Source organism: Pipistrellus kuhlii, unplaced genomic scaffold, assembly GCF_014108245.1.
Source record: "Pipistrellus kuhlii isolate mPipKuh1 unplaced genomic scaffold, mPipKuh1.p scaffold_m20_p_6, whole genome shotgun sequence".
NCBI lineage: Eukaryota > Metazoa > Chordata > Mammalia > Chiroptera > Vespertilionidae > Pipistrellus > Pipistrellus kuhlii.
This window is the reverse complement of record NW_023425562.1, coordinates 12,483,886-12,498,895: the sequence shown is the minus strand read 5'-3', so window position 1 is coordinate 12,498,895 and position 15,010 is coordinate 12,483,886. Positions and strand designations below refer to the sequence as shown.

Sequence of the window (15,010 nt, the reverse complement as noted above, 5' to 3'; positions counted from 1 at the left end):
TACTACATGCCCCTGACCAGAATCGAACCTGGGACCTTTCAGTCCACAGACCGACGCTCTACCACTGAGCCAAACCAGTTTCGGCATCACATTGTCTTAATTGCTGCAAATTAAGAGTAAGCCTTGATACACAGAAGAGCTTATTGTTCTATTTTGAGATTGTCTCAATTATTTTGGACTCTTCTCATTTCCATATTTAGAATTAGTTAGTGGATCTCCACTGTTCCTCCAAATCTGTTTGGAATGTACTTATTGTTAATTAGGGGAAAATTAAAATAATTAAAATATTGAATCTTCTAATCTATAAACATGGCAAACCCTTCCACTTATTTATATCATTTTTAATGTTTCTCATAAAGTCTTACAACTTCTTAAGTAGAAGTCTTGCAAAAATTTTAAAAGATTTCTTTGAAATTTGATTTTGTTATGACAATTAATACCATTAAATATCTTCATTTCTTTTTTTTTTTTTGTTCATATATAGAAACATTGTTTTTGTTCTGTTGACTTTGTTCCCAGAAAACTTAATATATTCATTTATTCAATTTGCTAATTTATGTCTGGAATCTTTGACATTTTATACATACCCAAAAGATATTTCTATGAATAACATTTTCTCTTTATCAAGTTTATTCACATCAGGCATATTCTTGCCTAACTGTACAGGTTAGAACCACCAGTATAATGTGTATAAAAATATTTATAGTGAGTATTTATTCTTATCTTTGTCTAACCTCAAAGGAAGTGATTTTAGAATTTAATCTTCACTTTTAAGTTTTAAGTAACAAGTGTTAGATTCTGTGCCTATCAGAGTGTGTAGCATAAATTGACAACATTATTGATAAATATGCTGATATATTAGATTTGTATCAGTGCTGACAGCCTGACAGCCATGATTGAATTTTTTGTTCCAGTGGAAGTGTCTAGTATAGTATGTTCCAAAATGCTTATACACACACCACACACACACACACACACACACACACACACACACTTAAGATAATTCATTTAAGTAATTCTTTGACAAAGTTCTTATAGATTATTCAACCCTTTTTATTTTATTATCCTTTAAAAGACTTGAATGACTAATATCTTAGAGATATATACTAGTATGTGTATATATATATATATATATATGTGTGTGTGTGTATGTGTGTGTGTGTGTGTGTGTATATATGAGATATTAGTATCTCTAAGATATATATCTATATATATCTATATATTTCTATATCTATCTATATATATATATATCTTCACTATAATATTAATTATCATACATTTCAGATATTCTGGGAAGGCATATAAGAAGTACTAAATTAGGGGTGGGTAATGTTAAAATATGTACAAAGATAATAATTTAATAAAAAAAATGAAAAAAACGTACTAAATTATCTTTATGATTTTTAAAACATCAACAAGTGAAAGCTCAATGATCATCTAATATTTTCTCTCAGATACATATTGTGGTTTTAAGTTATCCTAATTTTATATTTACAACTAAATTATTTTTAAGTTATTTAAATACATATGTTTGTTCTAAAAAAGGAGTTAAATAAGTTATTTTGGGTAAATTTTCCAGAACACATTAAGTTTTTAAAATTAAATTAAAACTTCATATTTTTGATAATGTTTGAAAACATATTCTGCCAAATCCTCTATGATTTACTTGTTGGGAAGAAAGCATTTCCACATGGGTAAATATAAATAGCAGAAGTAATTTAGATTTAATATAATTTCATGGTTAATTTGAAGCAATATACATATATTTTAATAAACAACATAACGTGCCCAGAGTTTGAATTGTGTGGGTTTTTTTATATTTTATTTTAAGCACCATGTTACTTGCAACTTTTGTTGATCCTTCTGGAGCTCCTATGCATTGACTAGCATGTACTCTTATCTCCATTTTGCAAAAAAGATCAAGTGTCTGGCCAATCATAACTTCCATATTTAGAGATAATTTTCAGACTTTAATACAGGTCTTTGATTATTACTTCTGGTAAAACACTGCTGGAGAGGGAGAGTGAAGAAGACACATGTCAAGCGAAGGAATAGTCTCAAATCCAACATTATTGTAGAAATGAATTTCACAATGCCAGATGCCTCCAAGAAAGTAGCCCCATTGGGCTTTTTTTGCACAAACAATATATAGGCGGTTGCTGCCATTTCTGCCTGATAAAGCTTTGTGTACATTTGGCCTCTTGCTTGGGAAGATAAATGAGCTCACTTCAGGGTTGGGTCTATAAGCAGATGATTGAATTCCAGGGAGGTGTTGATATGCATTCAAGAGGAGTATTTCTGTCACTGCATTTCTGCATGGGAGGTCACAAAGGGAGTGGATGGATGGAAACAGAAAGGAAGATTGTTTATTGAGAAGAAATGAAAAGAATTAGTTTCTGTGGTGGCCAGGCAGGTGACCTAGATTCACAACACCAGGATGTGTACTCTGATGGATACTTTATAAAAGAGAGAAAGAAATCTTGGATATAGGACCTGGCTTAATTTCTAGCCAATTCACATCAAACCTCTTTGAAGAGGTTTTCTAATCCCAGGAGAAGCTTTTATTTGACATATTTTCATGTGCTGGGTTTATCTAGGGCTCAGATAATCACACAGTGAAGTTCTCATATGGCTTACTCAGCATGATCCTGGCCTCAGCAGGCTCTTTTTGGGGGCCTTTGAGTTGAAATGAGCAAAAAGGAAATCTGAAAGACATGGGATCCTCAGGTCACAGAGCCCTTTCCAAAGTAACTATTCATATTTCCCTATGAAATTGAAAAACAACCCTATGCATCTCCAAAAAAATATTGCAAATAATTCCATAAGATTTCTCTTTTGTGAGAGAAAGATCAGTGAGAATATAAAGGGCAGTGTAATAAAAAATAGAGAGACTGCGTGGTTGCCTATACACTGAATGGTGTTAGGATGGCTGGGAATTGCTAAAAATACACTAGTTTACCTCCTTGCAAGTTATATTTCCCACAATTTCAGCTTTTTAGAGCATAATTGTAAGGAATAAATTTCCTTGAAGGTAAGCTATATGTCTTATGCATTTTTGGATATTCACATCCCACTGCATATATGTGTATCTTCCACTATGATTGTATAAGTTCCTTGGGAGTAGAGACCATGATATTGTGTATGTGTGTATTTGTGTACATTTGTGTTTGTATGTGTTCTTATCTTTAGCAGCATGCAGAAATCCAATTTTGGGGGAGAAGTTCAGTTTCATGCATTGAAAAAGTGCCTCCTGCGGCCGCCCATCATTACTTTCTAAATCAAAAGGTTGTGGAAATAATAATTTATGTATTTGCATTTCAAAATCAACAGTATAAGTAATTATTGAATTTTGTCAAAATTCAATGCTGTTCTAAATATTTTTCGTGGTGATTCAGTTTGCTATTTACTTATACTATAATTGGTGAATAAAATAATATAGAAATTATAGACTGACCCTATGGGTTGGTGGGTTCAAGACTGAAAAGTTCCAGCCATGTTTCACAAATGATGATATGCTCGCTGTAGGTATTTGAACAGGCTGAAATATATAGGAAGGGATTGACATGAATAAGGAAATCAATGGATTAATTAAGTAAGATTCTCAGCTCTCACCCCAGAGCTTCCGACCCAGATATTCACTGTTTTCACTGAAATGATACACAGATATGGCAAAGTATAGAAGCAAATACATTAAGATGTTTTGTAGTTTTTAGTGTACAAGTCTTCACCTAGTGCATAAATTTTGTGCATCATGCCTCTAGTTTAAATATAAACTTTCTCTTGTGTTTCTTTGTTTTGTTTTGTTTTTACAGAAGATGCTTATAAGACCCAGGTTAGGATCGACAATGAGCCAGCTTATTTGGACATCTTGGACACTGCTGGTCAGGTAGGTAATCTTAGATCTCTCCAATTTCTGAGGCCAGTTTAAGCTTTAAGCTCAAATGCATTTACCACAAAGAAGATGAGTTTAATTATTTAAATAGACAAGAACAAATTTTCAACACCAATCAGGAATTAAATTAAAAAAAATATTACAGGAAAATGTGACGCATTGACAACCGGAATATTTCAAGATTCCCTTAATTTTCTCAATATAAGAGTAGATGTAATATTGCTAGTGAGATTACAAAGTAGTTTATTATTCTTCCTCAAATGTGCTCAGAACTATGTCTGAGACCCTAATACTATGATGGCTTTTAATAGATAATTTTAATTGAATATAAGGAAGGAAGGTCTAGTAAATATACTCATGCAACCAAGGGTAGGCAGACAGTTCAATGGAATGAGTAACATAGCCAAGATTTAGCATAATCTGATACGTTATTTTAAAAATTTATTGATAGGGACAAGGAGAAAGAGAATTATGAGGAAAGGAAGATACAACAATTTCTATGATATAAAAATAAAGATGGAACTAAAATACTACATAGCAGTGATAAATAAAATATGAGGAAAGTTAAAATCAAAGAAGCAGAGTTAAAGTATTTCAAAGCCTTGCAGTATTTTGGAGAAGAGTAGACATTTTTTTAACTTCATAATTTTAAAATTATTAATATATCTATTTAATGACAAACACAGAAAAAAATAGTTCTCTACTGTGTTATAAACCTAAAACTGCTCCAAAAATGAAATGTGAAAAAATATAGCCTAAAACTAGTAGATGGAAAGAATAAATTCTAAAGTTATGCATATAATATAAGGTTGAAAAGAAAGAAAATAAACAAAGAAGCATCTATACTAACAAAAGCTTATGTGGTTGTCATGCCCTCATGCTTGACGCCCTCATGTTATAACAATCCATCACCAGGAGGCTGTGCAGAGGGCACAAGTGGGTGGGCGGGGCTGCCTGCACAGAGAGGTGCATGTGGGTGGGCATGGACTTGATGCTGCATGCATGACAGAGAGGTGGGCCCTGGAGGTCCTGTGGCTCTGTGCAATGCAGAGGCGGGATACCCAGCTTCGGCTACATCTTTGGGGCAATCCCTCAAGGAGCTCCAGATGAGAGGGTGAGGCCTAGCTCATTGGGGCAACCAATCACAGGGCTCCGCACTGTGAGAGGGCACAGGCTAGGCTGGGGACCCCCGAATTTCATGCACCTGACCTCTAATAGTACAATAAACAAATATATCAGGAACCAAAATAAATGGAAATGTATATACCTTTAGACAAGTAAATTGGTAGCATCATTTTGAGTAAAATAACAAAACTAACCTCTTGTACTTGTTTGGTTTATAAGAGACATAAGAGTACAGAAAAGTGGAGAAAAATTATTCTTTTAAAAAGTAGGCAAAAATAACAAATCCTAAAATGGATATACAGATATTAATATCAGACAAAATGGGTTTTATTGAAAAAAAGCATTATTAAGATGTAAAAGTGATTTTTAATAAAAATCATAAAAATATTAAAAACATTTGTCTGTAATATAAGACAAATAGAGAGAGCTATATAGAATAATATATAAACCCAAAGTCATGTATAGTGGGACATTTTAATGCTCCTCTGCCAGTAAGTACTAGATAAAAAATTAATGTAGTGTAGAAGATTTGAAAACTCAATTTATACAGAATTCTGCAGTCAACATGAGAGTAGGCATTATTGTCACATATATATGTGGTTTTACTTTTTTATTTATTTCTAATCTAAGCAAATAATATGTTCTGTGAAAGATTGATTATTTGATATATATAGAATTTTACTTTAACTTAGAGTATGATAAAGCTTTGTAATATAATATGTTTAAGCTACTGGTTACCTCTTGAGGAGAAAAGGAAGTATCGGGAAAGGGGAGAGATACAAAATAGGCTTCAACTATACATGTAATGATTTATGTTTCCCCAAGTTCTGATTAAACAAAACCTACGTCATGGGTACATAGATCTTCCCTGTAATATTTTTTTTGTACTTAACGTATATTTAAAAATATTTATTATTTTATCTGTTTGATGTAACTATCTAAAAATAACTGCATTAATTGGAATACTGATAACTGTATAAACCACTGGAAATAGGTGGTGTCTTTCTATATTTATGAGATATATTCAGACTATTTGAAACCCATATATAAACAGACACATTTCTATAAAGGACTAATGAGGGATACAGTCTCTTGAAGCATTAGAGAGATTTAGAATTGGGACATTTCTATTGGTTCATGGAAAAAAAATAACTAGATTATCAATTGTATAAAAATCTAAAGAGGTATAAAGGCCCATCACAATATCCTAACTAATTCAATGCATGTGAAAAGCAACTATGTGAGATTAAATGTCTACATATCTGTGTGTATATATGCATCTCACATTTTCAATATGATTAATTGGTCATGCATAGTGTTACAACACTGGATGAACTGCTCAATAGTGATACAGATAATTAAATCACAGTAGTCCCTGGCCTTGAAGAGTTACACTTTTATTTTTGCACATGTTTAAGAAAGAATCAACTCAAAACTGAAGAGATGTCAAATTTTTACTCTGAGTCTTTAATCATATCACCTCTAACTTTCTCTTATAAACACTGACTGTTCCTTATCCAACCATGGTTTAAGCATCTAATTACTCACCAGTGTGATATGTAAAACATTAGGTTTTATATTTATCATTTATATTTTTAACTGAAACTTGGCAATTTAAAAACTAAACCTGCCAAATTTTAAAAAGTATATAAATTTGATTTACGCATTGCATAAATATACTAAGTAAAATGACTACCAAGACTCCCTAAAGTATACTTTTATACAAAGATATTAAAAATAGAATGCCATTCAATGACCTCATAATTCAAAGCATTTCCCTCAGTCTTACATTTTTGTGGTGGACAATGCCAGAGCTTTTCAACCTATAATTACTGCTGGGTCACTGTGCAAACAGAACTTTTATGAAGAATGGTCCTTAGTAGAAACTCTGAAGTCAATTCATAATTGTTTCTACTTAATATCCATGTAAATAATTATTATAATGAATATTTAATATAGATGGGGCTTAGAGATGAAATATTTTAGTTCCTTTGTTTACGAATAAAGACACTGGAGCTCATAAGAGGCAAGTAGCTTACCCAAGATCACACAGCTTCTAAATACTAACACTGGAGTCATTCCTGAAAGTCTACAGTGATGTGGCTACATACCACTCAAAGCCATTTCTGTGAATAGTACTGGACTAGTAATGCTTGCTACTTGTGTATTACTTTTTTGACAATGTCAAGTATATTTTTATTAAAAGTGTCTTAGTTGAAAACCGCCAGTATAGAAAACTGGCAAGAACAATGGTTCAAAAATTCAACATGGTAAAATCAAGGAAGAATTTGAAGTAAAAAAAAAATGCCATTAGTACAAGACTTTATTTATAAACATCTTTTTTCATTATTTACATCTTTACAATGTTTTACACAAAAGATTTATCTTCCCTAATTCTAAATGTAAAGGGCATTTCTTTGCAGATTACCATCAGTATATTAGTCCATTATGCAAAGATTTAGGTGATATAAATATATATAGCATTATTGCATCTATTTGGCATTTATGTGAATGATAAAATTATCAAGAACAATAGGGACAATCTATACCACTTTCTATATCTCTTATACAGCTATATTATAAAGAAGGGGGCCAGTTAAGAATACATATTCAGTAAATATGAAACATTTGGGCATATGACCTGTATTTTTCCTATATCTGACATAAATGGGATGTGTAGAGTTAAACAAAATACTTATTGTATCTGTGATTCACTTTCTTCCCTTTTTTAAAAATAAAGGGTTTAAGTTAAATGTTATTTAAAACATTTTGTGCTCTATCTATCATTCTCAAAAATATTTCATTCACTCAACAGGAATTATTATGTTTTGGACAGTCATTATGCTCTCTCAACAGTGCTAGTCACTATGATAGATTCAAGCAAACCTGAAAAACTGTTTCCTGCCTTCAAGAAATTTGCACTTTAGCAGTGGGAGCAAGGTTTACCTAGATTGTTAAGAGAAAATGTCACTTCTGTATAAAGGCAGCTTTCAATTAAGTTGAAGAAAAAACAACCGCTTTTGCTCTGACAAATGATAACCAGAAAAAAAAATAATGCAGGATGGCTTCTTCCAACAGATCTTTAATTTCACTGAGAAGATGAATTTATACACATAACTTCAAATTATGAGTCTATAAAAAAAAAAGTGGGTAAAATGCCTATCATCTTACATTATAGGAATAGGACACTTTGATGATATAACTAAAAGCATTACAAAACTTTTTCTTTAATTCCTCTTTTTCCTTCCTTCAGGAATATAGTAATATTATGATGTTACTATATTTTTCTCCATCTTGTGTGTGTAGGTAGGGATAGAGAGTGAGAGAGATTTGTGGGTAGGTTTGCAGCATCTTGTATATAAGGAAAGCCTCAAGGGGCCACGACAGGAATCAAAGGACTAAACATGGAAAACTGGGTTCTTGACACTAAATCAATACTTAAGGAAGAAGCTTGATGTTTTTTCCTAGGTCATATTTCTACACTTTATAGCCCAGGTTGGCAGGTTGGGGGACATATATGATAATAAGGGCATGGATTTAGCTGCTGTGACCTATGGATCTTTGGTATGGTAAACAGATTGCAGTAGAAAATCACTTGGGAAATACCATCAGTTCTTATTATATACATTATAGCTAATATATCAAAATGTAAATTGGTCAGTTAGTCTCCTTTACAAGGTTAAAAAATCTTTTAAGTGAGGGACTACATCTTGTATGTCACAGTCTATGTCTGGTATCTTGGTAGGTATACTATAGGTATTTCTTAATCATGTAGCTTTTTCAGTCAACTGGGAAAGAAAAGAATAAATCCAGATCTTATTTGTTTGGTCTTTTGTTTTAAGACTCTTGGTGACTCTTTTCTGTTAATCTTATTCTAATCTTATTCCTTAGAATATGTGTTGCATTTTATTTAAAATTCAGAAACAGATAAGGTTTGGGGAATCAAACTTCTCTATTAGAAATCAATTCTGCAATTAGGCAGCAAAGCAGCAAAGCTTCTGAAAGGTTCCCATTCGAAGAACTATGGTTGTTCTTTGGACCAACTACCAGTAAATAGCATGTGGGTTTTGACTTCAATAAGCAACTGGAGACAAACTGTGACCAAAAGAGCTGGAACATATATTGCCCAAGAGCCATTAAGTACCTTCAAAATAAGAAACTCTTCTGATCAACTTCCTTTGACCTGAGGGGCTGAATGCAAAGGCTATCTTCCTATTCCATTAGCCCCCTGATGCTAGCACCAGGATGGAAAGGAACTCACCCTTCTCCTTCCTTTTTCCTATTAGGTCCTTAGTACTGCCAAGCCCCAGCTTGGGGGAGGGGAGAGCTTTCAGTGCCATTGCCCAAGAATATCAGGGGGCAAAGAGGGAATATACAAAGAGCCTAGCCCAGCCTGCCTCCTCCACCACCTCAGAAGCCTCATGCCTTTCATGGAAAGGTACTCATGAAAGGGACATGGCTTTTCTCTCTATGTCCCTCATCCCAGCCTCAGTCTAGGACTAGTGCTGGCTCCTATGTTTCCATCCAGTCTTCAGCCAAGTTCTATGTTTGTCACACACAAGCACACATATGAAACCTTGGAGTTTACACTGAGCGGCCCAAGTTCTGAGACTCCTGGCTGCTCTGTTCTGGGGGTCCCCTTTGTTCTACCAGGTTCATTCCAGATACAAGTTTTGGGGAGGTCAGGTCAGGCTCTGCCTTGCAAATGGAAATGCATCTTATTCTTCCCACATTCTTTTTATAGCCCTACTTGTGCTGAGGAGAGGAGTTGTGATGGGTCTGGATCTTTTTTCAGAATGCTGATTAATGTCTGTTTCCATGCTATGGTTGCATTTCTGTTTTCTGAGAATGAGTCTGCATTGAATTCGAGAAGCCACACATATGCACACACACACACACACACACACACACACACACACACACAGAGAGAGAGAGAGAGAGAGAGAGAGAGAGAGAGAGAGAGAGAGAGAGAATTTGATAAGGAGCCACTTAATTTAGGATTATCTCAGAGACTGTGAAGTTTATCTGTATCTCTAAACATGCTCTGAATTCTGAATTATTTTTAATAAAAATTAAAATAACCATGAACATCTCATTTAGAGATTACTCAACCTTATAGGGGGCCTATGTTAGAATAGCAGTTTGAAAACTAAATGATAAATTTACCCACTAGGATAACAAGTATCTTTAGTATCACTAAGAAGTCAAAATACATGTTTGATGTAAAGCTGTTTGACTCCCAAAGGCTCTTCAGATAAACACACAGTCATCCCCTAAACTTAATACTTCCATGAGTTGCTCTGACAGTTATCTAGGTCCTTCTATGCTATTATCCAAAAATGCTGTTCTCTCTTCCTGAATTAATTTAGTTTCAAATGAAAGCTAAAATATCCTACCTAATGGAATACCAAAAAGCATTTTTATCAGTAATAGTTTAATGGATCATAAACTGAGTCTCTCAAAGTATAAAAATAGTTTTAAAGTCATTTTAAATGGGCCTCCCCTTCCTACATTCTTAGTTGTTGATGTTGGTTTTTTTTTTTTTTCTCCTTACTATAATCCAGGAAAGCCCCATTTATGATAAAATGCAAAGTGCTATTACTTTTCTCTGCAGATATCCCATTTTGATTTCAAAATCAAATTGCTGTTCTGGGAAACCCAAAGTGCTTCTTGATAGAATGCCTGACTATTTTATTCTGGACAGGCTTCATGTATAAATTTGGTAGAGATCTGCCTTTATAGCTACTCAATGCTCTAACTCCTAAACTTTGCTCTCATTTGTCCTCATACCTGAAATTTCAGAGAAAATAAAATTTGAGTCACAAAGTAATAAAAAAAAAAATAGGCATGGTACCGAAGAAACAGACATTTTTGTACGAAAACACACCAAAACTGGAATGAGCAAAATCCAGCCAAATATCATCTTCTCATTAAACTACAGGAAGTCAATGGAACCAGTACAATCACAGGAGCTCTGGTGCCAGTGATTTGTGAATGGCAGGCCATCCTTTCTCGCTGAGAGCATAATGTATTAGGGCTCTCCAGAGAAACAGAACCAATAGGATATCTATGCAAATAGATATAGATACTAGTATAGGTATAGAGATAGAGATAAAGGTGAACAAAAGTAAATTCACAGTTGGGAGTATGCAAAAACACATTTATTCTTGTATTATTCATTATAATTTGCTGGAGTTTTGAATTATTTTTTATCTAGATTTTGATGAGAATTTCAGTATTTGTGTAATCTTCATAGGGATTCAGCATTCCTAAGTTGGATCTGCGTTAAAATGTCCATCAGTAACCTGACCAGCCCTATTTCCAGTCATTTATAAAATTCCACTTCTGGAGTAACTGTTAACAACTTGTATAACATTTCTAACTAGACATTTATTCATCTTGGAGAGAAGAATGACTGTAGAATTTGAAATACTTTAGGAAGAAGGAAAATTCTTGAATTGCTTTTATACACAAGAATTAGAGTGAGTGCAGCTGGGTATAGAGTGACTATAAAAGTCTTGCCTTTTGATTTTTTTTTACTGGTTTCTGTATAAGCCTTGTAAACTACAATGCATTTTAAAATAATCCCCGAGGCTATATTACCTGTTCATCACATGAATAATATAGTCTTAAAATATGGCACCACATCTGGAATTCTATAAACCAGACTCTCTAAGGTGCACTGAGAACCTTCAAGAGCATAAATAATTAACAAAACCTAACAAATAAGTAGTTTTATATGTCATAAAAGCTTTAGAAGAAATTTAATTGATTAAAATATACAAATAAATGATATTTTGAGAAGCATGTTTAATAATACAAAGATTTTTTCTATTTTGAGATAATGAAGATTAATACATATGTTCCTTTAAAAATAATAATATACTTGGCAACATATTTTCTGGTAATAGCAACTATGTAATCTTAATGAATCTGTCTTAGCCTATACCATTGGCATAGGACCTGTTAAGAAAATATAGTTGGAAAAATATTTTCACAGTTTATTAATATTGCAGAACTGCTAGTGTTGATCTTCAGCTTGGACTCATGATTATTTATGATTATTACTACACATGCTGGCAGTAACTAAAGAAATTTGCCCCAAATCTTCCTACTTTTACATGCCTTCTAGGATTTTTGCCCATATAAGTTTACTCATGATGTTATAAATCTAAGTAACATAGATTTCTATGACAATTTTTAAAATTCCTTCTGAGGTGATCCTTAAAACAGTGAAGATTCTGTGTCCTTGGTAATACACCACAGAAGAGCTTGAGACATCACAATTTATTTTTATTTTTTGTAATTATCAATATATGAGAGAGAGAGAGAGAGAGAGAGAGAGAGAGAGAGAGAGAGAGAGAGAGAGAGGGAGAAACATGGAGAACATGCATAGGCTGCCTTCCTCAAGTGTTCCTACCAGGATTCAAACCCACAACCTGGGTATGTGCCCTGACGATGAATTAAACTGTGTACAAGATGATGCTCATCCAACTGAGCTACTATGGCTGGGCTCTGATTAATCAATGGAAATAAATTTTCTAATTATTTGTTATTGATATCATTTACTTTTTATCTCATTACCTGTTTGGGAATATGTATAGTCTCATTCATACATATTCTTTATGTGTGAATTTACTTTAGTGAAAAAATACCAGCTGATACCACATGCATTGTGATCTCCCTAGTTGTCAGCTTAGAAAAATCTCAGAAATGTATGTAGGCATAAGATAAATGACTCACTTATTTTCTATAAGCTGTAATGTCTTCACCAGGCCTGTGACAGAATAACTCACTCTGTTCTTGTTACAATAGGAAGTCTTTTAACCAGCCTTCTCTTTAACTCACCCACGGGTTAGCCAGCAGCCCCTACTCCTTCTCTAAACCCTGATTCATCCTGGCAGCCAGATCACTCGCCGCCCCACCTGAAACCAGCAATCCCCACATGCTTTCCAAGAGTTGGGGATGTTGGCTCCTCAACCAAATTATCATGTAGTACCTAATTTTGTAACCATGTTATTTAAGTAAGTTAATGAGCTGAAAGAATATTTTAAGAAGAGACTCAACATTTTTAATTGATTTTAGAGAGCAAGGGAGAGAAAAAGAAAATTGATTTGTTGTCTTACTTATGTACTCTTTTCTTTTTTTTTATTATTATTAGTTGCTTGTTATATGTGCCCTGACTGATGATCAAACTTACAATCTCGGCATATCAGGATGACACTCTAACAACTAAGCTATCCTGCCAGGGCTGAGTCAGGTTTTAACCTAACTTCAGTGTGTTTCATAATGGTGTGAATTGATGAGTCTCAGCAACCTCATCTATCCAATTGTCACTGAAATAGGGGAGGATAAGATGGTTTTAAAACATGCCATTAAAACTCTATCATTCTGAACTCTGATAGATTCACAAATGCCTTACATTCTTTCTCCATTTTAAGGGTATCAACATTTTAAAGCATGAATGATGCATTATGAATGTTTTGTGCAAAAATACAACCCCATTTGGCAGACTTATTTTAAAAAGGAGGCATGTTGGCTCACCATCAAGGATGAGAAAATGAATATACATTTGTATGTTTTAAGTGAATATAAAATATTTAAAGTATGTGTCATTTGAAACTTTCCTCCTTCTAAATGGATGCCAGTTAACCAGCATGAGGCAAGTCAGGTCTTTTAGTGTCCCCAATTGTCCCTAGCCATAGACTCCAAATATTCTTTGCCTGAATCATCAGTAAACATTCTGGCCTCCTCTAGATGGATACTTTCCTGGGCTAGAATCTGGCTACCCTGATTTACAACAGTCTCCACTTTACCTCCTGCCAAAAGAAATCCTATCCAGCCTGCTTTCATCTCCTGTTGGTGCTGTCTGTAACACCAGGATTCCATTGCAATGTGTGACACATATCAGGATCAAACCTTTTACCTCTGCCTCATACTGCCTGTTGTAAGTAGTAAGAAATTGACTACATCTGAGCTTTTTGAGTATATTTCCTCTGCTAGGTACCAAGAGAGTCATAATCAGTATAGCACCAGATGCAAGCAAGCAAGCGAACCCCCATCCAAGAGACTGCTGCCTGCTGCCTGTGGATGGTGCCGCTCCTTAGAATAATTAAAACAGGCAATTTGACCACAGATGCCTTTCTCTTGTTAATCATCAGGTCATTAGCCTTAATAAAATCAATCTGTGATTAGATTCACCGTATCTCAATCCAGTGAAATGGAGCAGAGAGGAAATCAAATTTCAATACATGTTTCATTTATCGCTAACCTTCATCCCATGCCACAGAACAGAGCCCCCGATTGGTCTTTGGAGGTTATAGATGCACTATCTTGACGCCTAAGTGATCAAAGATTCATCAGACTGACAGCAACAGGGAAATGCATGGAGGGATCAAAAGGACGTTTTTAGTGTCCTGCTCTTATTCCTGGGGCACTGAGCCAGGGTTGGCTTGGTGACTGGGGATTTGACCTATTTTTTATAATTATTAGTGTTCTCTATAGGGATGTCAGATGTGGGTAGAAACCAGCATTGCTCTTATGGTGCAAAGGGAGGTGTATTTCACTCACATGTCAGGGATGGCCTCCAAACCCTAAGTAAACCTAGACCCTCCAACTCCCAGTGACTCAGTCTTCTAGGAAGCATCCAGAATTAGCAAATCCATAGCAACAAAAAAGTAGATTGGTGGTTGTGAGATCTGGGGGAAAGGAAATTAATAACACATGAAATTTAATAGTTTGGGGTATTCTTTGGGGGGAGTGACAAAAATATTCTGGACTTAATGGTGATGGTTGAACAACTTTATAACTATACCAAAAAGCACTGAATTGTACACTTTAAATGGTAACCTTTATGGTATTTGAATTAAATCTTAATTTTTAAAAAGTTCGAATTCAACAATATCACAGGGATCAGGCTACAACAGAGCATTCATATGAATACATCTGGGGCCTGTAACCAAGGAGAGGACCTAGCCTCTGCTCTGACATTGA

At 34.3% G+C, this 15,010-nt stretch overlaps 1 protein-coding gene across 1 annotated transcript in view; it reads left to right on the top strand.

The window, feature by feature from the left end:
- Positions 1-15,010, top strand: part of RIT2 (Ras like without CAAX 2) — a 225,943-nt gene that overhangs the window by 78,721 nt on the left and 132,212 nt on the right. Inside the window, exon 3 of the mRNA XM_036419267.2 lies at positions 3,813-3,886. Within this exon, the coding sequence (XP_036275160.1) occupies positions 3,813-3,886 (74 nt within the window). The remainder of the gene's footprint in view (positions 1-3,812; positions 3,887-15,010) is intronic.